The sequence below is a fragment of the Saccoglossus kowalevskii genome, chromosome 14 (assembly GCF_978046115.1).
Source record: "Saccoglossus kowalevskii chromosome 14, keSacKowa6.1, whole genome shotgun sequence".
Taxonomy (NCBI): domain Eukaryota; kingdom Metazoa; phylum Hemichordata; class Enteropneusta; family Harrimaniidae; genus Saccoglossus; species Saccoglossus kowalevskii.
This window is the reverse complement of record NC_140654.1, coordinates 34192457-34216792: the sequence shown is the minus strand read 5'-3', so window position 1 is coordinate 34216792 and position 24336 is coordinate 34192457. Positions and strand designations below refer to the sequence as shown.

At 34.0% G+C, this 24336-nt stretch overlaps 1 protein-coding gene across 2 annotated transcripts in view; it reads right to left on the bottom strand.

Moving 5' to 3' along the window:
• LOC144350034 (WW domain-containing oxidoreductase-like) overlaps positions 1-24336 on the bottom strand; it is a 147370-nt gene that overhangs the window by 81043 nt on the left and 41991 nt on the right. For both annotated transcript variants that reach the window (XM_085508170.1, XM_085508171.1), the window contains exons 4-5: positions 17090-17212; positions 9337-9501 (exon numbers count right to left, since the gene is read on the bottom strand). In XM_085508170.1, coding sequence (XP_085364296.1) covers positions 9337-9501; positions 17090-17212 — 288 coding nt within the window. The remainder of the gene's footprint in view (positions 1-9336; positions 9502-17089; positions 17213-24336) is intronic.

Here is a 24336-nt window from a genome sequence, read left to right as displayed (position 1 = left end):
ATTATAGGAATCAGTGTTGCATTATACTATAGAACCTAATACTGTAATGAATGTATTATAGAACGTAATACTATAATGAATGTATTATAGGAATCAGTGTTGCATTACACTATAGGACCTAATACTATAATAAATGTATTATAGGAATCAGTGTTGCATTACACTATAGGACCTAGTACTATAATGAATGTTTTATAGGAATCAGTGTTGCATTATACTATAGGACCTAATACTATAATGAATGTATTATAGGAATCAGTGTTGCATTATACTATAGGACCTAATACTATAATAAATGTATTATAGGAATCAGTGTTGCATTATACTATAGAACCTAATACTATAATGAATGTATTATAGGAATCAGTGTTGCATTACACTATAGGACCTAATACTATAATGAATGTATTATAGGAATCAGTGTTGCATTACACTATAGAACCTAATACTATAATGAATGTATTATAGGAATCAGTGTTGCATTACACTATAGAACCTAATACTATAATGAATGTATTATAGGAATCAGTGTTGCATTACACTGTAGAACCTAATACTATAATGAATGTATGATAGGAATCATTTTTGCATTACACTATAGGACCTAATACTATAATGAATGTATTATAGGAATCAGTGTTGCATTACACTATAGAACCTAATACTATAATGAATGTTTTATAGGAATCAGTGTTGCATTATACTATAGGACCTAATACTATAATGAATGTATTATTATAATAGGAATCAGTTTTGCATTACACTATAGAACCTAATACTATAATGAATGTATTATAGGAATCAGTGTTGCATTACACTATAGGACCTAGTACTATAATGAATGTATTATAGGAATCAGTGTTGCATTACACTAGAGGACCTAATACTATAATGAATGTATTATAGGAATCAGTGTTGCATTACACTATAGGACCTAATACTATAATGAATGTATTATAGGAATCAGTGTTGCATTACACTATAGGACCTAATACTATAATGAATGTATTATAGGAATCAGTGTTGCATTACACTATAGGACCTAATACTATAATAAATGTATTATAGGAATCAGTGTTGCATTACACTATAGGACCTAGTACTATAATGAATGTTTTATAGGAATCAGTGTTGCATTATACTATAGGACCTAATACTATAATGAATGTATTATAGGAATCAGTGTTGCATTATACTATAGGACCTAATACTATAATAAATGTATTATAGGAATCAGTGTTGCATTATACTATAGAACCTAATACTATAATGAATGTATTATAGGAATCAGTGTTGCATTACACTATAGGACCTAATACTATAATGAATGTATTATAGGAATCAGTGTTGCATTACACTATAGAACCTAATACTATAATGAATGTATTATAGGAATCAGTGTTGCATTACACTATAGAACCTAATACTATAATGAATGTATTATAGGAATCAGTGTTGCATTACACTGTAGAACCTAATACTATAATGAATGTATGATAGGAATCATTTTTGCATTACACTATAGGACCTAATACTATAATGAATGTATTATAGGAATCAGTGTTGCATTATGCTATAGGACCTATTACTATAATGAATGTATTATAGGAATCAGTGTTGCATTATACTATAGGACCTAATACTATAATGAATGTATTATAGGAATCAGTGTTGCATTATACTATAGGACCTAATACTATAATGAATGTATTATAGGAATCAGTGTTGCATTATACTATAGAACCTAATACTATAATGAATTTTTTATGGAACCTAATACTATAATGAATGTATTATAGGAATCAGTGTTGCATTATACTATAGAACCTAATACTGTAATGAATGTATTATAGAACGTAATACTATAATGAATGTATTATAGGAATCAGTGTTGCATTACACTATAGGACCTAATACTATAATAAATGTATTATAGGAATCAGTGTTGCATTACACTATAGGACCTAGTACTATAATGAATGTTTTATAGGAATCAGTGTTGCATTATACTATAGGACCTAATACTATAATGAATGTATTATAGGAATCAGTGTTGCATTATACTATAGGACCTAATACTATAATAAATGTATTATAGGAATCAGTGTTGCATTATACTATAGAACCTAATACTATAATGAATGTATTATAGGAATCAGTGTTGCATTACACTATAGGACCTAATACTATAATGAATGTATTATAGGAATCAGTGTTGCATTACACTATAGAACCTAATACTATAATGAATGTATTATAGGAATCAGTGTTGCATTACACTATAGAACCTAATACTATAATGAATGTATTATAGGAATCAGTGTTGCATTACACTGTAGAACCTAATACTATAATGAATGTATGATAGGAATCATTTTTGCATTACACTATAGGACCTAATATTATAATGAATGTATTATAGGAATCAGTGTTGCATTATGCTATAGGACCTATTACTATAATGAATGTATTATAGGAATCAGTGTTGCATTATACTATAGAACCTAATACTATAATGAATGTATTATAGGAATCAGTGTTGCATTATACTATAGGACCTAATACTATAATGAATGTATTATAGGAATCAGTGTTGCATTATACTATAGGACCTAATACTATAATGAATGTATTATAGGAATCAGTGTTGCATTATACTATAGAACCTAATACTATAATGAATTTTTTATAGAACCTAATACTATAATGAATGTATTATAGGAATCAGTGTTGCATTATACTATAGAACCTAATACTATAATGAATGTATTATAGAACGTAATACTATAATGAATGTATTATAGGAATCAGCGTTGCATTACACTATAGGACCTAATACTATAATGAATGTATTATAGGAATCAGTGTTGCATTATACTATAGGACCTAATACTATAAAGAATTTTTTATAGAACCTAATACTATAATGAATGTATTATAGGAATCAGTGTTGCATTATACTATAGGACCTAATACTATAATGAATGTATTATAGGAATCAGTGTTGCATTACACTATAGGACCTAGTACTATAATGAATGTATTATAGGAATCAGTGTTGCATTACACTATACAACCTAATACTATAATGAATGTATTATAGGAATCAGTGTTGCATTACACTATAGAACCTAATACTATAATGAATGTATTATTATAATAGGAATCAGTGTTGTATTACACTATAGAACCTAATACTATAATGAATGTATTATAGGAATCAGTGTTGCATTATACTATAGGACCTAGTACTATAATGAATGTATTATAGGAATCAGTGTTGTATTACACTATAGAACCTAATACTATAATGAATGTATTATAGGAATCAGTGTTGCATTATACTATAGAACCTAATACTATAATGAATGTATTATAGGAATCAGTGTTGCATTACACTATAGAACCTAATACTATAATGAATGTATTATAGGAATCAGTGTTGCATTATACTATAGAACCTAGTACTATAATGAATGTATTATAGGAATCAGTGTTGCATTACACTATAGAACCTAATACTATAATGAATGTATTATAGGAATCAGTGTTGCATTACACTATAGAACCTAATACTATAATGAATGTATTATAGGAATCAGTGTTGCATTACACTATAGGACCTAATACTATACTGAATGTATTATAGGAATCAGTGTTGCATTATACTATAAACCCAATACTATAATGAATGTATTATAGGAATCAGTGTTGCATTACACTATAGAACCTAATACTATAATGAATGTATTATAGGAATCAGTGTTGCATTACACTATAGGACCTAATACTATACTGAATGTATTATAGGAATCAGTGTTGCATTATACTATAGAACCTAATACTATAATGAATGTATTATAGGAATCAGTGTTGCATTACACTATAGAACCTAATACTATAATGAATGTATTATAGGAATCAGTGTTGCATTACACTATAGGACCTAATACTATAATAAATGTATTATAGGAATCAGTGTTGCATTACACTATAGGACCTAGTACTATAATGAATGTTTTATAGGAATCAGTGTTGCATTATACTATAGGACCTAATACTATAATGAATGTATTATAGGAATCAGTGTAGCATTATACTATAGGACCTAATACTATAATAAATGTATTATAGGAATCAGTGTTGCATTATACTATAGAACCTAATACTATAATGAATGTATTATAGGAATCAGTGTTGCATTACACTATAGGACCTAATACTATAATGAATGTATTATAGGAATCAGTGTTGCATTACACTATAGAACCTAATACTATAATGAATGTATTATAGGAATCAGTGTTGCATTACACTATAGAACCTAATACTATAATGAATGTATTATAGGAATCAGTGTTGCATTACACTATAGAACCTAATACTATAATGAATGTATTATAGGAATCAGTGTTGCATTACACTGTAGAACCTAATACTATAATGAATGTATGATAGGAATCATTTTTGCATTACACTATAGGACCTAATACTATAATGAATGTATTATAGGAATCAGTGTTGCATTATGCTATAGGACCTATTACTATAATGAATGTATTATAGGAATCAGTGTTGCATTATACAATAGAACCTAATACTATAATGAATGTATTATAGGAATCAGTGTTGCATTATACTATAGGACCTAATACTATAATGAATGTATTATAGGAATCAGTGTTGCATTATACTATAGGACCTAATACTATAATGAATGTATTATAGGAATCAGTGTTGCATTATACTATAGAACCTAATACTATAATGAATTTTTTATGGAACCTAATACTATAATGAATGTATTATAGGAATCAGTGTTGCATTATACTATAGAACCTAATACTATAATGAATGTATTATAGAACGTAATACTATAATGAATGTATTATAGGAATCAGTGTTGCATTACACTATAGGACCTAATACTATAATAAATGTATTATAGGAATCAGTGTTGCATTACACTATAGGACCTAGTACTATAATGAATGTTTTATAGGAATCAGTGTTGCATTATACTATAGGACCTAATACTATAATGAATGTATTATAGGAATCAGTGTTGCATTATACTATAGGACCTAATACTATAATAAATGTATTATAGGAATCAGTGTTGCATTATACTATAGAACCTAATACTATAATGAATGTATTATAGGAATCAGTGTTGCATTACACTATAGGACCTAATACTATAATGAATGTATTATAGGAATCAGTGTTGCATTACACTATAGAACCTAATACTATAATGAATGTATTATAGGAATCAGTGTTGCATTACACTATAGAACCTAATACTATAATGAATGTATTATAGGAATCAGTGTTGCATTACACTGTAGAACCTAATACTATAATGAATGTATGATAGGAATCATTTTTGCATTACACTATAGGACCTAATATTATAATGAATGTATTATAGGAATCAGTGTTGCATTATGCTATAGGACCTATTACTATAATGAATGTATTATAGGAATCAGTGTTGCATTATACTATAGAACCTAATACTATAATGAATGTATTATAGGAATCAGTGTTGCATTATACTATAGGACCTAATACTATAATGAATGTATTATAGGAATCAGTGTTGCATTATACTATAGGACCTAATACTATAATGAATGTATTATAGGAATCAGTGTTGCATTATACTATAGAACCTAATACTATAATGAATTTTTTATAGAACCTAATACTATAATGAATGTATTATAGGAATCAGTGTTGCATTACACTATAGAACCTAATACTATAATGAATGTATTATAGAACGTAATACTATAATGAATGTATTATAGGAATCAGCGTTGCATTACACTATAGGACCTAATACTATAATGAATGTATTATAGGAATCAGTGTTGCATTATACTATAGGACCTAATACTATAAAGAATTTTTTATAGAACCTAATACTATAATGAATGTATTATAGGAATCAGTGTTGCATTATACTATAGGACCTAATACTATAATGAATGTATTATAGGAATCAGTGTTGCATTACACTATAGGACCTAGTACTATAATGAATGTATTATAGGAATCAGTGTTGCATTACACTATACAACCTAATACTATAATGAATGTATTATAGGAATCAGTGTTGCATTACACTATAGAACCTAATACTATAATGAATGTATTATTATAATAGGAATCAGTGTTGTATTACACTATAGAACCTAATACTATAATGAATGTATTATAGGAATCAGTGTTGCATTATACTATAGGACCTAGTACTATAATGAATGTATTATAGGAATCAGTGTTGTATTACACTATAGAACCTAATACTATAATGAATGTATTATAGGAATCAGTGTTGCATTATACTATAGAACCTAGTACTATAATGAATGTATTATAGGAATCAGTGTTGCATTACACTATAGAACCTAATACTATAATGAATGTATTATAGGAATCAGTGTTGCATTACACTATAGGACCTAATACTATACTGAATGTATTATAGGAATCAGTGTTGCATTATACTATAAACCCAATACTATAATGAATGTATTATAGGAATCAGTGTTGCATTACACTATAGAACCTAATACTATAATGAATGTATTATAGGAATCAGTGTTGCATTACACTATAGGACCTAATACTATACTGAATGTATTATAGGAATCAGTGTTGCATTATACTATAGAACCTAATACTATAATGAATGTATTATAGGAATCAGTGTTGCATTACACTATAGAACCTAATACTATAATGAATGTATTATAGGAATCAGTGTTGCATTACACTATAGGACCTAATACTATACTGAATGTATTATAGGAATCAGTGTTGCATTATACTATAGAACCTAATACTATAATGAATGTATTATAGGAATCAGTGTTGCATTACACTATAGAACCTAGTACTATAATGAATGTATTATAGGAATCAGTGTTGCATTACACTATAGGACCTAATACTATACTGAATGTATTATAGGAATCAGTGTTGCATTATACTATAGAACCTAATACTATAATGAATGTATTATAGGAATCAGTGTTGCATTACACTATAGGACCTAATACTATAATGAATGTATTATAGGAATCAGTGTTGCATTATACTATAGGACCTAATACTATAATAAATGTATTATAGGAATCAGTGTTGCATTATACTATAGAACCTAATACTATAATGAATGTATTATAGGAATCAGTGTTGCATTATACTATAGAACCTAATACTATAATGAATGTATTATAGGAATCAGTGTTGCATTATACTATAGGACCTAATACTATAATAAATGTATTATAGGAATCAGTGTTGCATTACACTATAGGACCTAATACTATAATAAATGTATTATAGGAATCAGTGTTGCATTATACTATAGAACCTAATACTATAATGAATGTATTATAGGAATCAGTGTTGCATTATACTATAGAACCTAATACTATAATGAATGTATTATAGGAATCAGTGTTGCATTATACTATAGGACCTAATACTATAATAAATGTATTATAGGAATCAGTGTTGCATTACACTATAGGACCTAATACTATAATAAATGTATTATAGGAATCAGTGTTGCATTATACTATAGAACCTAATACTATAATGAATGTATTATAGGAATCAGTGTTGCATTATACTATAGAACCTAATACTATAATGAATGTATTATAGGAATCAGTGTTGCATTATACTATAGAACCTAATACTATAATGAATGTATTATAGGAATCAGTGTTGCATTACACTATAGAACCTAATACTATAATGAATGTATTATAGGAATCAGTGTTGCATTATACTATAGGACCTAATACTATAATGAATGTATTATAGGAATCAGTGTTGCATTACACTATAGGACCTAATACTATAATGAATGTATTATAGGAATCAGTGTTGCATTACACTATAGAACCTAATACTATAATGAATGTATTATAGGAATCAGTGTTGCATTATACTATAGGACCTAATACTATAATGAATGTATTATAGGAATCAGTGTTGCATTACACTATAGGACCTAATACTATAATGAATGTATTATAGGAATCAGTGTTGCATTACACTATAGAACCTAATACTATAATGAATGTATTATAGGAATCAGTGTTGCATTATACTATAGGACCTAGTACTATAATGAATGTATTATAGGAATCAGTGTTGCATTACACTATAGGACCTAATACTATAATGAATGTATTATAGGAATCAGTGTTGCATTACACTATAGAACCTAATACTATAATGAATGTATTATAGGAATCAGTGTTGCATTATACTATACTATAGGACCTAATACTATAATGAATGTATTATAGGAATCAGTGTTGCATTACACTATAGGACCTAATACTATAATGAATGTATTATAGGAATCAGTGTTGCATTACACTATAGAACCTAATACTATAATGAATGTATTATAGGAATCAGTGTTGCATTACACTATAGGACCTAATACTATAATGAATGTATTATAGGAATCAGTGTTGCATTACACTATAGGACCTAATACTATAATGAATGTATTATAGGAATCAGTGTTGCATTACACTATAGGACCTAATACTATAATGAATGTATTATAGGAATCAGTGTTGCATTACACTATAGGACCTAATACTATAATGAATGTATTATAGGAATCAGTGTTGCATTACACTATAGGACCTAATACTATAATGAATGTATTATAGGAATCAGTGTTGCATTACACTATAGGACCTAATACTATTATAATGTATGACATGATAATAATAGTTCAAAAAAATGTCAAAATGCAAAGTGTCAACCTAATGCAAAGCCAATATAAAAATGTCAACTTAATGATACTGTAATATACTGAAAAAATACTCAATTAAAAAAAAAATAAATGAAATAATTTTGGCACTGATCTCACTCCATACTTCTTAGATTGAAGTTATCATAATTAGTATAAATGATATTAGATTGAATTGTGAAACCAAAAGTGAAGCACACATCTGGTGAACCTTTACAAAAATACAGCTAATAGTCAATACAGCCAGAGACCATGATTCATTTTTATAATTCAGCTGATCACATGTGGTTATCGCGACATACACCGTAATTGGTGTTTGAGAAAGGGAATACTGGTATGAAGTATTACCTGGACATAGACAGTTCACCGTAACACCACGTGGTTATCGTGACATACAGCGTAATTGGTGTTTGAGAAAGGGAATACTGGTATGAAGTATTACCTGGACATAGACAGTTCACCGTAACACCACGTGGTTATCGTGACATACACCGTAATTGGTGTTTGAGAAAGGGAATACTGGTATGAAGTATTACCTGGACATAGACAGTTCACCATAACACCACTTCCAACAATTCTTTTATGCAGTTCATATGTAAACAAAATATTAGCAAGTTTTGAATTCTTGTATGCCAAGAAGGCATGAAATTGAGTCGCTTTACTTTGCATAAGGTCATCAAACTCAATATGTGCATGAGGTCCTGAAACAAAAGAAAAATAACTTACACAAAAATAAAAATGTTGCCATTGTCTTTATTTTCACGCATTTGATTTGTCATGAAGAAAATGAATTACTTGGTTTGGAGAAAAGCGTTGTGCAAAATGAAGTGAATATGTTTTGTCTATTTTAGATCAGTTTACTATTGCTATTTATGGCATGGTAAAATAATAATATATAGTGTCCTACAATTATGTCTAAAATTATCAAAAATTGACAATATTTTAGTGGGTTTTTGTCAAGGAAATGTGTTTTCATTGTGGTCTATGGAAACCAATATAAAATGATATTTTATGCATACTAAACAGAGAATTAAAGGATTTCACAACTAATACTACAATGATTAATTGTAGACTTATTTCATAGATGCTCACTGCAATAAGTGTTAAAACATGCACACATGTAAAAAAATAGCATTCTATCCTAAACTTTTCACCACCAGTTCCCTCTTTTCATCACAAATTCACAAAATAGTTCCATTTAAAGTCTGCACTAATATAGCCAAATTGTTTGAGTAAAATCTGATAATTGACTAAAATTTTGTCTGTTGGCTCCAAATATTGAGTTTCCAGTGTTAGTTATCAAACTTGATATATATTATTTTGTTTATAGTAATGTAGTTCAAACTGAAACATGTCAGAGATATGGATCCAGAAGCTGATGCTTGATTATGTATGTACCAAGTCTGTAAGTTTGAACCAAGTCCATTCATAAATACTTGATTTTGATAATGTTTCAGCAGAAAAATGGCTGCCATTTGGCCATCTGGAATCAGACTGTAAAACAAATTGATGTGCATAATAATAATAACAACCTTTATTGATATCGTATCCCTTCTGGGATTTAGATTAGAATACAATAAGGATATAAGGAACAATAAAATACATAAGTAATAATAATAATAAAAAAGAAATAAATAGTAATACTGTGAAAATATATTTTTTTGGTGTTATTTTGAGGCAGCTGGTAAATTGCTTTTCATGAAATTCTCTCTTTTATTGAAACAGTCGCTGATAAACTTGGCAATTGCTTGGACGGTTTCAGAATTTTTGTTATTGAGAAGTGCTTTCAGATTACCGGATAAGTTTACGTTTTCAAACAAAGCATCTCTTTCAAATTTGTACTGGTTACAATTGAAGAGGAAGTGTTCTTCATCTTCAATTTCATTGGAGTCACAGACAGGGCATGTTCTATTTAAGACATCTATGTTGTGATATCGCCCAACTTCAATCTGAAGTATGTGGGCACTTATCCTCAGTTTAGTCATAGATGATCTGTGGATGGGGTTTTTAATAATTTCAAGGTATTTTTCAAGTGCAAAATCAGTTTTCAGCTGTCTGTAGGTACGAAGTTTATTTTTGTGATTAGTGCCTTTATTGTCATTATGCATTGTTTCTGTGCAGTGTTTCTCAAACATATTTTTTAGTTTTTTTGTAGCTAATGGGATAATACTGGTTTTTTTGCAAACATCACTAATTTCCAAAAGGTTCAGTAATTTTTTTATGCCTGTGGTCCAATTACTGACGTTTTCTTTGTCCAAATTGGTGCCAAGTTTGTAGGCCTCAGAGATCAGAGTGGTTTCATCCATATGTTTTATTTTCAGCCAGTAGTTAATCATACGTTTGATGCTTGAGATGATAAGTGGATATCTTCCCAGTTCAAGTAAACATGCCAAGTTTGTGGCTTTACAGTTTACTTGTAGTAGGTACTTGCACATTTTGTGATGTAATTTTTCCATAGGCAAGGATTGTTTAAACAAGTCTGTTGAGTGCATATTAATAATATCGCTTGTCCAGATTTCGCTACAGTAGAGTAAAATTGGTTTAACCATAGCATCAAACAATTTCAGATGTGTTTTGATTGGAATATTTGGGTCTGCATAGAGTAATTGTTTTAGTTTAAAAAGTGCCTTCATTGCTCTGTGACTAAGGTCTTCTTGAGCTCTGTTCAGTTTACCAGTAGCATTGATTTTAACACCAAGGTAGGAGTATGATGAGACGTTTTCCAATTTTTGGCTATTGATTTGAAATCGGAACTTACTTAATATTTTACCTTGCTTGTTGAAAATGATAATTTTTGATTTTGACACATTGATATCTAGTTTCCATTGTTTGCAGTATGTTTCCACTGTGCGTATTGCATTTTGCAGACCATTTTTAGATTGTGATAGGAGGAGGAGGTCATCCGCATACATCAAACATGACAAATGATTGTTTACAAGTAAAGGGGGTTCATTATTGGATGATTCTATCTGGCATTTGATATCATTAATGAAAAAATTGAAAAGGAGTGGGCTTAAACCATCTCCCTGTCTGATACCCCTTTGAACTGGAAAGCTAGTAGTCAAACCACCCTTTAGTTTAACACAGCCAGTGGCATTCTGATAAATAGATTTAATTATGTTGTGAAATTTTCCTGAGATTTTGTTTTTGTGAAGTTTATATAAAAGACCGAGGTGCCAAATGGAATCAAACGCCCTTCTTAAAGTCGATGAAACATGCAAATAAATAGTTTCCTTTATTAAGATATTTTGTTATTAGCTGTTTGAGAACAAAGATATGGTCCGCTGTGCTGAATTTTGGAAGAAAACCAATTTGCTCTTTAATTATGATATTATTGCTTTTTACATGTTTGGTCAACCTTTGTTTCAATACGGCTGTGAAGAGCTTGCTAAGACTGTTTAAGAGAGTTATCCCTCTGTAGTTGCCTGGATCAGATTTTTCCCCTTTTTTAAATATTGGAGTGATAATGCCCAAATTCCAAGAGCTAGGGAAATGGCCACTCGTTAGGATGAGATTGAACATTTTTTGTAGAGGTTTGATGAGCACATTTCTCCCTGTTTTAATCATCTCATTTCTAATATTATCAATGCCTGGAGATTTTTTATTTTTCAAGATGCTAATTGCATGTGAAATATTTTGGTCTAGCTCAGTAATAGGTTTAATTTCCTTTTCAAGCTTAGCAATCTCTTCGTTTAAAGTGCTCAGTATTATTTATTGCATTTAATTGTCTGAAATGTTCATACCATTTTTGGTCTTCAATGTTTTCACTGTCATTATTAATTTGACCATTTCTAAGCTCCTTGATCAAATTCCAATATTCCTTTGGAGAAGAATTACCCATCTCTTCAAGTTTATTTAGTATATTTTTTTTATAGTTTCTTTTCGTTTTCTTAACCATTTGTTTGTATTTCTTTTTCAGACTATAGCAGTTGTTTCTCAGATCATTATTGTATGGGTCCGAACTTAATTTCCTGGATATTTTCTGGACATCTTTTTTAAGATTGCCAAGATCATTGGAGTACCATTTTGGTTTAATTTTTTGATGTTTTTTGTTTTTTCTAATAAAGTTTTTTTTAAGACTTTTACCAGCTGCCTCATGGTAAATATTTGAGAGTAAATGTTCTGCTTCATCAACTGCCTGTTGTGTGTCATCAAAGTTTGCATTGGAGAAATTATTGATTAGCTTACAAATCTCTTTGCTGTGTAAAGCATCATTATAAAGAAGTTTGGAATTATCATGCCAAGAATAAAAGTATTTCGGGCCATGAATTGTAGTATAATTATTTTGATTAGTTTTAGCAGTTTCACAATTCGTTACAGCATTTGTTTGAAGAAGAAAAGACATTTGACAGTGATCCGAAAGTGTCAAATTAAGTGGATGTATTTGAAAAAAGGAAATGTGTTTAAATAAGTTGCTACTAACAATACTATAATCTACAATACTACGTCCTTTGCTTTGATAGCAGGTAAATTTGCCAGTGAGGTCCCCTATGCACCTTCCATTTAGTATAATTAGGTCTGCACCAATACACAGTTCTATCAGTTGGTTACCATACTGGTTTTTAACTGTTAGATCTTGTGTTGTTCTTTCTCTGTATGGGTTTTTAGTATTTCCAGACTGCTGGTAAATAGGGTTGTTGAAAGATGCCACATCTTTTTCATTTTTTATACGTGCATTAAAGTCTCCCGTAAGCATTACTGAGCCAAATTGAGAATATCTTGTGATATCATTTTCCAGTAGTTCAAATAGGTTAGAATTTTTCCAACGAAAAATGCTGGATGACTGAGGACTCAAGTATAATGCACACAGAAATATATCTTCATCTAGTTGAAAGAATTCTCTATCTAGGCGAGCCCAGATAAAGTCATCACTGCTACTTGCCATTTGTTTTACACCCTGTTTATACAAGTTTTTAAAATACATAACAATCCACCAGAGTTGGTACGAGCATTTTTATGTTTTTCCCTCCTAAAGGAATGAAAGTGGCAATAGTTGGGGATTTTAATCTTTGAACCAAAATTAGTTTTGGTTTCAACTAAACTAACAAAATCAAAATCACTAATACTATTTAAAAAATCTACGTCATTAATTTTCTGGACTAGACTGCCATAAATATTCCAAGTCGAAAATTTTAAACTGGACTTCATTGTGGAATGGCAGATAAAAAACAAAAACAAAAAAAACAGTAAGTAAGAGCAGATAAAGAGTGTTAAATACACTATTCTAGGTCAAATGTAAATATGTAAAAGTTACCTATTTCAGTGTAACATGCAGACAACTGGATTCAATTGTGGATAATGTTCATAATGCTGGTGAGTAAGTTCTCTATATGTTTATTTCTCGAGTTTCTTTGGTTACTTTTATAGTGTTTGTTGTCTTGTCTATATACCTGGCGTTGAGTGTTTTTCACTCTGAGATCTGGATTTTGCATTGAGTGAGTGTTGGATGGCTTGCCTCCAGGTTGCGAAGTTATGGTTCTGTATACATATCGTTTTATATTGCTTGCAATGAATCTGGTTCCTCTGTGGTTGGGGTGTACTTTGTCTTCAAATAGATATGTTTTGATGTTACTTTCGTTGTCAAGGAAGTTATGGTGAATATAATATACCTCAGTCTTCTGTTTGCTGAAGAGTTGTAATGATGTGTTGAACCTTGCTGCTGCTTCATTAAAGATATCTTTATCCAGTCTAGGGATGACACTGGATATGAATATTCCGCTTGTTGGATACATGCCACGTGTTACGTCAATTAAATCTTCATACTGGTCACAGCATTCTTGTAGGGGGATGCCGTTGTCAATATCGTTAGAGGCAATGTGTAGCACTATGTTTTTTGGATCTTTAAATTTAGATTGCTTAATGAATGAGGATACATGATTTATCCCTTTACCATTCATTACTTTAACACAAGTTTTCCGTACTGTTGAAAATTTTTCAGGTATAATATGCTTCATTGTGGAATCTCCCACAATAACAGTGTTGTAACTACCTTTGTTTTGAAAGCTGGGATCAGATTTGCTATTGTTGATCTGATTTTTACTGCGGATGTTGTTGTTTCTGTGCCTGGGGTGAGTAATTGTGCTACTGGATGCCAATTGATCATTGTCTGGAGTGACATCGGTAGATGAACAGCTCTGTTGTATATCGGTTGATTTTGGAGTATCTTCTAGAGAACTGTAGTAATTGTTGGTTGGTACATTTACTATGAATTCTTTTGCTTCTGCATTAAGAGCAAGTGTTTGTTGTTGCTGTACATTTGAAGCAGTACTTATATCAGACTCATGCATGTAACTACCTGGATTTGAATTTTTCATTTTCTCTGTTTGCGAAGCGGTGCTTGTAGTAGTTGGTGCTCTCAAATTGTTTTTTGGACTCTGGATTTCTTTTAAGATGTTCATAATTATGTTTTGGGTATCATGTATTTTGTTGATGGATCTTTTCATGCTGGTAACTTCAGAGTTAGTTTTGTTCAGTGATGAGGTTATCCCTTCCAGTTGCTCTTTAATTTCAACTTGCCATGTGGCAGTCAATTTATTGTGGTTGTTAAGTTTCGTCAAGGTATTCAATTTTTCTTGCTGGATGTCATTATACTTGCTTGACATTTCAATATATTTAGTTTCAAGTTCCTCTATTGTCTCCAAAAAGTTGTTTTCCTTGTTTAAAACAATGTTTCTAGCTTTCTCCAAGAGACTGGCTTTTAGTGGTGACTGTGGTAAAACGTCAGTTTGGTTAGTTATTTTGCAATTCATACTTTCAAGAGGTTGAACTATTTCTGGTGATTTTATTGGCAATGAGTCGCATGTGCAAGACAATGGTTGATCAATCTGTTGATACTGGGTCGTTTCCCCGGGATTAGTGTTTACGTCGGCGCCATCTTGGATTACTTGTTCACTCGCGTTTTCGGAAAGATCGGAATGTTGCGCTGACAATCCACAAATTTCGACAGAGTTCGCAGACAGACTGTTGGTCCTTGATCTCAAAATAGGATATTCTGTATCCACCCAATTACGAATAAATTTCCCCTGGATAAATATTACTCCCGTCGTGTAGTAGAAACACACGGTTACCTGCTTGCTGTTGTCAATGTCGTCGCGTTTTTTGTCAACCCATTTTAGCTGTATTCCACCTGAAACGTCACACCACTGTATGTTAATGTTATTTTCCTCTGAAAACGATTGATTATATCAGTCTTTAGCAGCAACAATCCATATTTTTATCTTACTTGAAGTCGTTCTAAAACAGATATCGTTTACTTCCGGTTTGTCGCTTTTGTCATATCGCCAGTGAGTAACAGTATCAACTTCGTCAGGTTTCAGATCTTTCCCTTTACGTTGCTGTTGTGGTAATGATTTTGTGGCCGAGTCAGATGCAACCATAGTTATGTTAGCGTCATAAATAAAATCGTTGTCCTTGGTTGAACGAGTGATTCGTTTACTTGTTTGTTGTAAGTCGTTGTCCATTCCTTTGTTCACTGTAGTGTTCTCCGCCATCTTGATGCGTTGTTTGTCAACAAAGACGATCGATTGCACAAAAAAGGGGATTCAAAATTCGCGGCAAAATGCGATTGTTGAGCAATTTACAGGTGTTCCAGCCAATCCCTGGTAACTTGTATATAATATGTCATATAATAAAGACCTAGAATAGCATTTCAACACGCAATTATCTACTCATATTGAGGAGCGAAATAAGAGCGTGTCATATCATGTGTCAACGTACTGGTGTCGTATAATATTATATGTATTATATTATATGGTGCATATGTATAATATTATATATGATGTATGTGTGAAGTTTGAATGTGATCGGCATGTCTACGATACAGGTATGAGTGCAGAGACACACAAACGCATACACGAACACACAAAGGTTGATCCATAAGTCCTCGTTTTCGGACGACTAAAAAATTGGGTTTGGGTGAGAGAAGTCCGGTGGTGAAAAGGTTAAACTTTTGGTCAATAGGTTTACAACATGTGTCTGACATGTTACGTGCAGATATCTAACAAGCCAAATATGAGTAAACTATTTTTGTGTACATTTCCAGATTAGTAGATGGATATTTGAGTTTCAAATCATAAATTCATATTATAAGCATAACACATACAAAATTGATTGTTTTCCTCTCAGGTTTACAAAACCTACTTCAATATACAGTGATTCCAGTAACACTCAAAAAATAGAAGACAGTATGTAATTTCTGTGCATAAAATTTCAACAAAAACACAGGATTCTCTTCAAGATTAGAAAAGTTTACACTGACACTAACTGCAGAATGTTGTTCTGGTGTCTCACCTTTGACGCCACCAGTTTCTGGGTTGTGTATGCTAGATGAAGTAACCACAATTCTCGCTTCTCCACAATCGCTTGCAGTTTTCTTCAGATCCTCCATAAGCAGATGAGTGAGTAAAAAGTGACCTATAATAATCAGTACATATTTAATATAATTCACAAATATGAATGATTTTTTTTTTATATTTTATGAAAAGGGGCCCATGGAGTGAATTTTCACATATTTATTCAAAAATGTCTATATGAAGTGAACTTTCTTATGTACTATATAATCTTAGAAGACAGATAACATCTGACATTTTAGTATACATGTGCTTATCAAAAGCCTCTAGAATATATTTGCCCATTAAACCCAACAGAATACATGAGCTCACTAGGACACTTCAGAGTACATGGGATCACTAGGACCCTACAGAGTACATGGGATCACCAGGACCCTACAGAGTACATGGGATCACCAGGACCTTTCAGAGTACATGGGATCACCGGGAACATCCAAAATACATGGGCCCACCAGGACCTTTTAGAGCACATGGGCTCACCAGGACCCTTCAGAATACATGGGATCACCAAGACCCTTCAGAATACATAAGATCCACTGGGCAAAATCGTTGATATACGATTGTATACGCAGATATACATTTTGTGTATACTCACGGTATACGTTTAGTATACGCAGATATGATTACGTATAAAAATCGTGGAATATACATACATATGCGCTACGTATTTTTATGGTTTCTTTCACACATGCCCGCCTTGGGTGGCACGCAGCGTATGCGTACGTATTTTACATGCATTCTCGTAGTACAATTAACGTTGTTTTACGAAGTCTGTATATTTACGCACACGTGAAGAATACTGCGCGCGTGGAATTGTCCGGTTTTATTTGGGATCGCGGCCGCCAGTACTTATAATAAATAATTACCGGAACTGTTGACTCGCATGGCGTCTTGAATCGATCTAAAAACGTCTCCTGTTTTGCCGAGTACATGTAATTGAGAAATGGCTATGTACAGGTACAATTTAGAAACGGTTGTTACTAATTTCTAAATAAAAAAAAACATTTCCTGACTGAAATGTACCATCGATATTAACGTGACGTCTTCATTTGTCTCACTATACACTGGTGAATTCGAACACAAGACAGGAAATTGCACAATAGAGTATACGTTGATTAATTGCAATATCATTTGCAAGCCTGAATGAATGCGAACAATACAGGTGTGAATATTTTGGCGAGTGTTAAAATACTTTCTATTCTGGTCGTGTGCGTGTTTTTCGGGGCCGGCTTGTGGTCTCATATACGTGAATGTTGGACGATCGGCATTTTGGTAAGAATAGCCACAAAGTCCATACCAAGAAAGTGAAATGAATTCTCACTGAGACACATGTAACAAAATTGGTCGAATTTGTCGTCATTGCCATTTCTAGGGATCGTTTGATTACGGAGTTTCATTTCTATTCCATTTACCATCGTACGCTGCGTTATTTTCAGAATACGATCTATACCACCACAGTCACTCTACTAGTAGAGTGTGATATCACCAAATACACTAGGAACACATACAGTGAACAACGCTAAACATCGCATTTTCTCTCGTTCGGGTATATATATTCATTTCATCTTTGTGGTAGAGTGTCCCACAACTCTTTGCGCGAACAGACGTCCGTAGAACACTGTCCAAAATAATGAGGGCGCAATACACTGGTTGGACGTTATCAGTACGGGCTGAGTTGGAACCGTCGTCACTAACAAATCAAACACTACGTTTTTAGTACGTACAGAATAGTAAAATAACAAATATCTATATTACTGTTGGAAATAAAATAATAATCGAACATGGTGAAACTGTGAAATGTCGAATTTCGCAATCGCACACCCCTACTAACAAAATGCTATACGCTAACGTGACTGAAGTGATGAGCCCTTTTGAAATCAGTTACGTAATTGTTGTATGAATCCAGGAACAAGATGTCCCATTTCCATCGTAGTTGTCGATTGTCTGACGTTCAGCGTTCAGGCTGATCTCAATCCCCATCTCATCTTCACCATGTCAAACTTTATTCGGAAGTTTTGATAGATCTCGCCCACAGTCTTCAAGCATCTCGGATCACCAACATTATGCGATCTTTAGTTACAACAGTAAATCGTTTGCGCAAGGAAGTCATGGCTACATCAAAACAGACAGAAAAAGGCGTGCTATTTTAAAAACCGAAACCAAGTCATCACAAGAGAATGATATCAACCTTTTAAGAAGTTCTGAAAATCAGCGTCTCCGGATTGACCCTGCAGTATTTGTGTAAGTTGTGTTTAACTTTCAGACGAAGTAGCATGTCAATGTAGCTGCCCCAGTAATCAACGCAAAATACTGATGTAACCTTCACTTTATTTATGACGAACAATATTGAGAAGATTGTAACACCGTTATACATGAATCTGAGCTCATACGAATAGATTACAAACTGTACATGGAATGTGACTTGCATAATCGTATAGAAAACGACTGAGAATCTTAGATGAGTGTAAACTCAACTACACGAGTGTCAACTCAACTACACAACTGACGGCGACTCGGCATGTAAACTACGCCAACGTAAATCAACTAAATCGATAAGGCTACCAAATTAAGCCTAAACATAACAAAAGTCTTCTTAAGTAATTCTCTAGTAACTCCTCAAACATTACCTACCTCGTTGGCAGCATAAACGATACTTGGGCAGCGAAAAAGACGAAAACTAGATGCAGTGAAACGAGCGTTTCACTTCCAGTGAAAGCGAAAAATGGCGTCTGCCCCAATCCTCGTACAGAGCGCGCACAACACCAAAAACTGCCGTGAGATAAATAAACGAGTGGGAGCACTAAAAGAATCAGGAACAAGTCTAAACAACAAAACTACAGTACCTATTAGTATAACCTGTAGTAAAATTCGGAAGAAGACGTCTTTCACGTGTACATAGCACGCCGACAAGTGAACGAGGCTAAACAAAGCGCGGGAACGCAGCAAAGTTTCGGTTGCTCGGGCAACGGCAGCCACACTCCCACCCAAATCATCCAAGATGATTTCTAAAAAGAGGAGGTATTCGGAATAAACAAATATCGCCTTATCAATGTAAAACATGTGAACGATCATGGTCAACTACTGTGCCTACTCAGTAGAAGAAGTAACATCATTTCAATCCTTCATGACAGGAAATGAGAAGAATCAGCTTATGAATTGGACGGTCTAAAAATGTTCTATTGTAAATTGGCTTACCTGTTTTATCTAAGTTCGGAGTGGCCATTAGTAGCTTTACCTTTCTCACAAGACCATCACTAGAGGGATAGGTCTCTACCACTTTAGCTAACCTCCAATCAGAGTGAAAGATGTTCTCGTCCTTTAGCATAACTATATCACCAACTCTGGTATTTTCTTTGGTACCTTGCCAGGTTTTCCTTGACTGAAGATTGTACAAATATTCTTTTTCCCACCTTGTCCAGAACAGATTAGCCAGATATTGGACTCTGCGCCACCTCTTTCTCGCATATACATCTTCCCTCACAAAATCTCCAGGAGGTGGAGGGGTGACAATTCCAGACTTCATTGTGTGAATATTGTTTGGCGATAGAGGAAGGAGTCCATTAGGGTCTTCCAAATCATCCACCGTCAGTGGTCTGCTGTTGATTATGGCCATTGTCTCATACAGGAATGTACGCAAAGCTGATGTGTTCAGCTGGGTTCCATTCTGGATCAGGATTCCATCTAAGACACTTCTGATAGTCCGGATCTGCCTCTCCCATACTCCGCCCATGTGGCTTGATGAAGGAGTGTTAAATAAGAACTCACAATTTTGGGGGAGAAGTTTTCTTGCGATACTATCAATGTTTAACTTGTTAAGATTCTCCTTCAATTCATGACTCGCACCAACAAAGTTGGTTCCTTGGTCACAGCGAATCATGAGGACCTTTCCTCGAATGGCAATAAGGCATCTCAATGCATTGATGAACGAATCCGTAGACATATCATCTAAGACCTCAATATGAAAAGCTCTTGATGCGAGACACGTGAAGATTAACCCATACCTCTTCAGCTCCTTTCGTCCTTCTTTGATCATAAACGGTCCAAAACAGTCCAGTCCACAGTGGGTAAATGGTGGAGAGGGTTCTGTCCTGTCTTCTGGGAGGTTTGCCATTTTTTGTGTCACTCTTATTCCTCTCAGTTTTTTGCATGTAACACAGTTTTGGATCAGGGACGACACTGTCGAACGACACCCAACAATCCAGTATCTATGATTCCGAATCTCGTTGATAATCATGCCTCGACCTTGATGACCTATGTGGTCATGATAATGACTTGCAACCAATGTTGAGAAATGGTTTCTCTTTGGCAACAAAATTGGATGCTTCACTCCATATAAGAAGGCTGACCTTTTCAATCTGCCTCCCAACCGTAGCAAACCATTCTCCAGAAAGGGGTCCAGGTTCTTTAGAGGATCTACTCTACGACTAGAAGTGTATCTCTTCTGGAGATTCTGTATACTGTCTTTGAATGCTTCTTGCTGTATAACTCTGATAAGGTTTGTCTCTGCTAAGTTTCTAACCTGTATTTTGGAGAATAGCTTTCCCCGTTTCTTAAGTGAACATTCAACAATGACTGCCACTGCTGTCACTGCCTTTGAATAGCTAGAAAATCTGCTCATCCTCTCTGTGAAGCTAGTGAACTTCATTCTCTGTACAATATGTACAACTGTTGGTTTGACCTCTCCATCATCTGGTGGGATTTCCAAGTCAATGTCTGCAGTCTGAGGTGAAGCCTCCGTTTCCCACAAAAACTTAGGGCCTGTAAGCCAGTTGGATTTGGCGATTTCATCAGCTGTTAGACCACGTGTGGCATGATCTGCAGGGTTATTAGTGGTTGGAACATATTTCCACTGTGCTGGCTGGGAAACTTCTCTAATTCGTTGAACCCTGTTCGCGACAAACATCTTGAGTCTCTTTGTATCATTCTTTATATATCCCAAGACTACCTTGGAATCCGTCCAAAAATGATGTGACATGTCTTTATAGCCCATTTCTGTCTCGAGAACCTTAGAAACCTTTGCTGAAATTGTTGCAGCTTGTAGTTCCAGTCTAGGTATAGTTACAGGCTTCAATAGGGCAACTCTGGCCTTCGCCATGACTAAGGCACAGTGTACCTTTTCATCTGTGGTCTTCAGACGCACATATGAACATTGTCCATAACCAGAAAACGATGCGTCAGAAAAGTGGTGAAGTTGTACTGAGACTGCTTGACCCAAACCATCTGGAATGAAGCATCGCGGAATTTTGATCTCACTCAGTTTCAACAGCTCGGCTTTCCAGCATTCCCAATCTGGACGAAGATCATCTGGCAATGGGTCATCCCAATCTGATCTGTCCTGGCACATTCTTTGAAGTATCATCTTCCCAACTAAGACTAAAGGCGAAATAAGACCTAAGGGGTCGTAAATTGAGGCAACTGTTGCTGGAATCCCACGACGAGTCAAGGGGTGATCCTTTAATGTCAACTTAAAACAAAAGGTATCTGATTTGGTGCACCACTGTATACCTAAAACCTTCTCTGGCGAAAAACTCTTCTGACTGGGTTCAAGGTCAGTCTGTGTTATAGTCGCTCTTTCGGACTCTGGAAGACTTAACATTACCTCAGAATTATTACAACTAATTTTGTGTAGCCGCAAGTTACCCTTTTCACAGATCTCAACAGCATTGTGAATGAGATCCTTCATAGCTTCTACACTTTGTTCCGACTTCAACCCATCATCAACATAGAAGTTGTTTTTCAGGAATTCTGAAGCGTTCTCTCCAAGGTGCTTGTAGTCCTTGGCAAGTTATTTTAAGCCGAAGTTCGCACATGCTGGCGATGAAACAGCTCCAAACAAATGGACTTTCATCCTAAAGTCAACTGGGGGTTGTGTGAAGTCTTCGTCTTCCCACCACAAAAACCTGAGAAAGTCTTGGTGTTCGGGCTTCACACGAAACTGATGGAACATTTTCTCCACATCACATGTTAAGGCAATTGGGTGTTCACGGAACCTGCAGAGTACTCCAATTAAGGGGTTGATCAAGTCTGGACCTGACAAAAGGTGGTCATTCAAGCTTGAACCCTGGTAACGAGCGCTGCAATCAAAGACAACTCTTACTTTATTTGGTTTTCTGGGATGGTATACTCCATGATGAGGTATATACCATGGTGTTGATGTCAGTAGCTCATCATGTGGGACCATTACTGCATCACTTCTCTTTAGTATCTCTCTCATGAAAGTGGTGTAATGATTTTGATATTCTGGTTTTCTCTGGAATTGTTTCAACAAGTCTATGGCACGATGCATGGCTGCTTGACGATTATTTGGTAACTGTGGAGGTTTTCCATTCCTAAATGGTAGCGGCATCTCATAATACCCATCTTCTCTCTGCCGAATACCATTTGATACGATTTCTATAAACTTCATGTCTTCTTGAGACATAGTCTTATAATCTTCATCTCTGAAGTCTCTTTCTACGATACTCAGCAAATCAGCAATGGTGACTTCTTTGATTGGAGTCTTATATACATACATCATGTTTGATTGCTCGTCAGGCTTGATGGGGGCATGTATGGTTCTGCTAACAACCGTGTGGGTGTGACCAAATGCATCAAATTCCTCTGAAAGTTGAGTCTGAGATCCACCAACAATGCTCCAACCGAGTTTAGTTTCTACACCATGTGGTTGGTTGCCACTACCTAAGACGCAATTCTGGGGTGCTAAAGCACTTGGGCAATTGTATCCAATTAACAAACCAACTGGGCAGTCCTGCTTAGGAGTCAGCAGAACTGCAATCCTACAAAGGTGAGACCATTCACGAGCAGTTTCAGGTGTTGGGATGTGGGACCTGTCCAGTGGGATATGATCTCTGGAATATGTTGTTGGAAGAGGAATCCCTGAAGTAGAGTTAAATCCTCTCACCTGTTCTCTCTCATGTCATCAAGTATATGGAGTTCTCAGATTTCAGTAGCAGCCACAACACACTGTTGTAGAAAGTCTGCATATCTTCGTAAACCTGTTTTGTCCCTGGTTTGAATCTTTTGCCACAAATCAAGCTTTGATCTGAAGGCTTCCGCAATGACGAAGGGATCTCTTTTCAAGAACACATTTTGCTTCCTCAAAGGCATTTTGGCCCCGTAGAAGAAAGAATCCACTCACTGCCTCCCTTGCCTGGCCTCCTAAATAACGTTTCAGATAATGAATTTTCT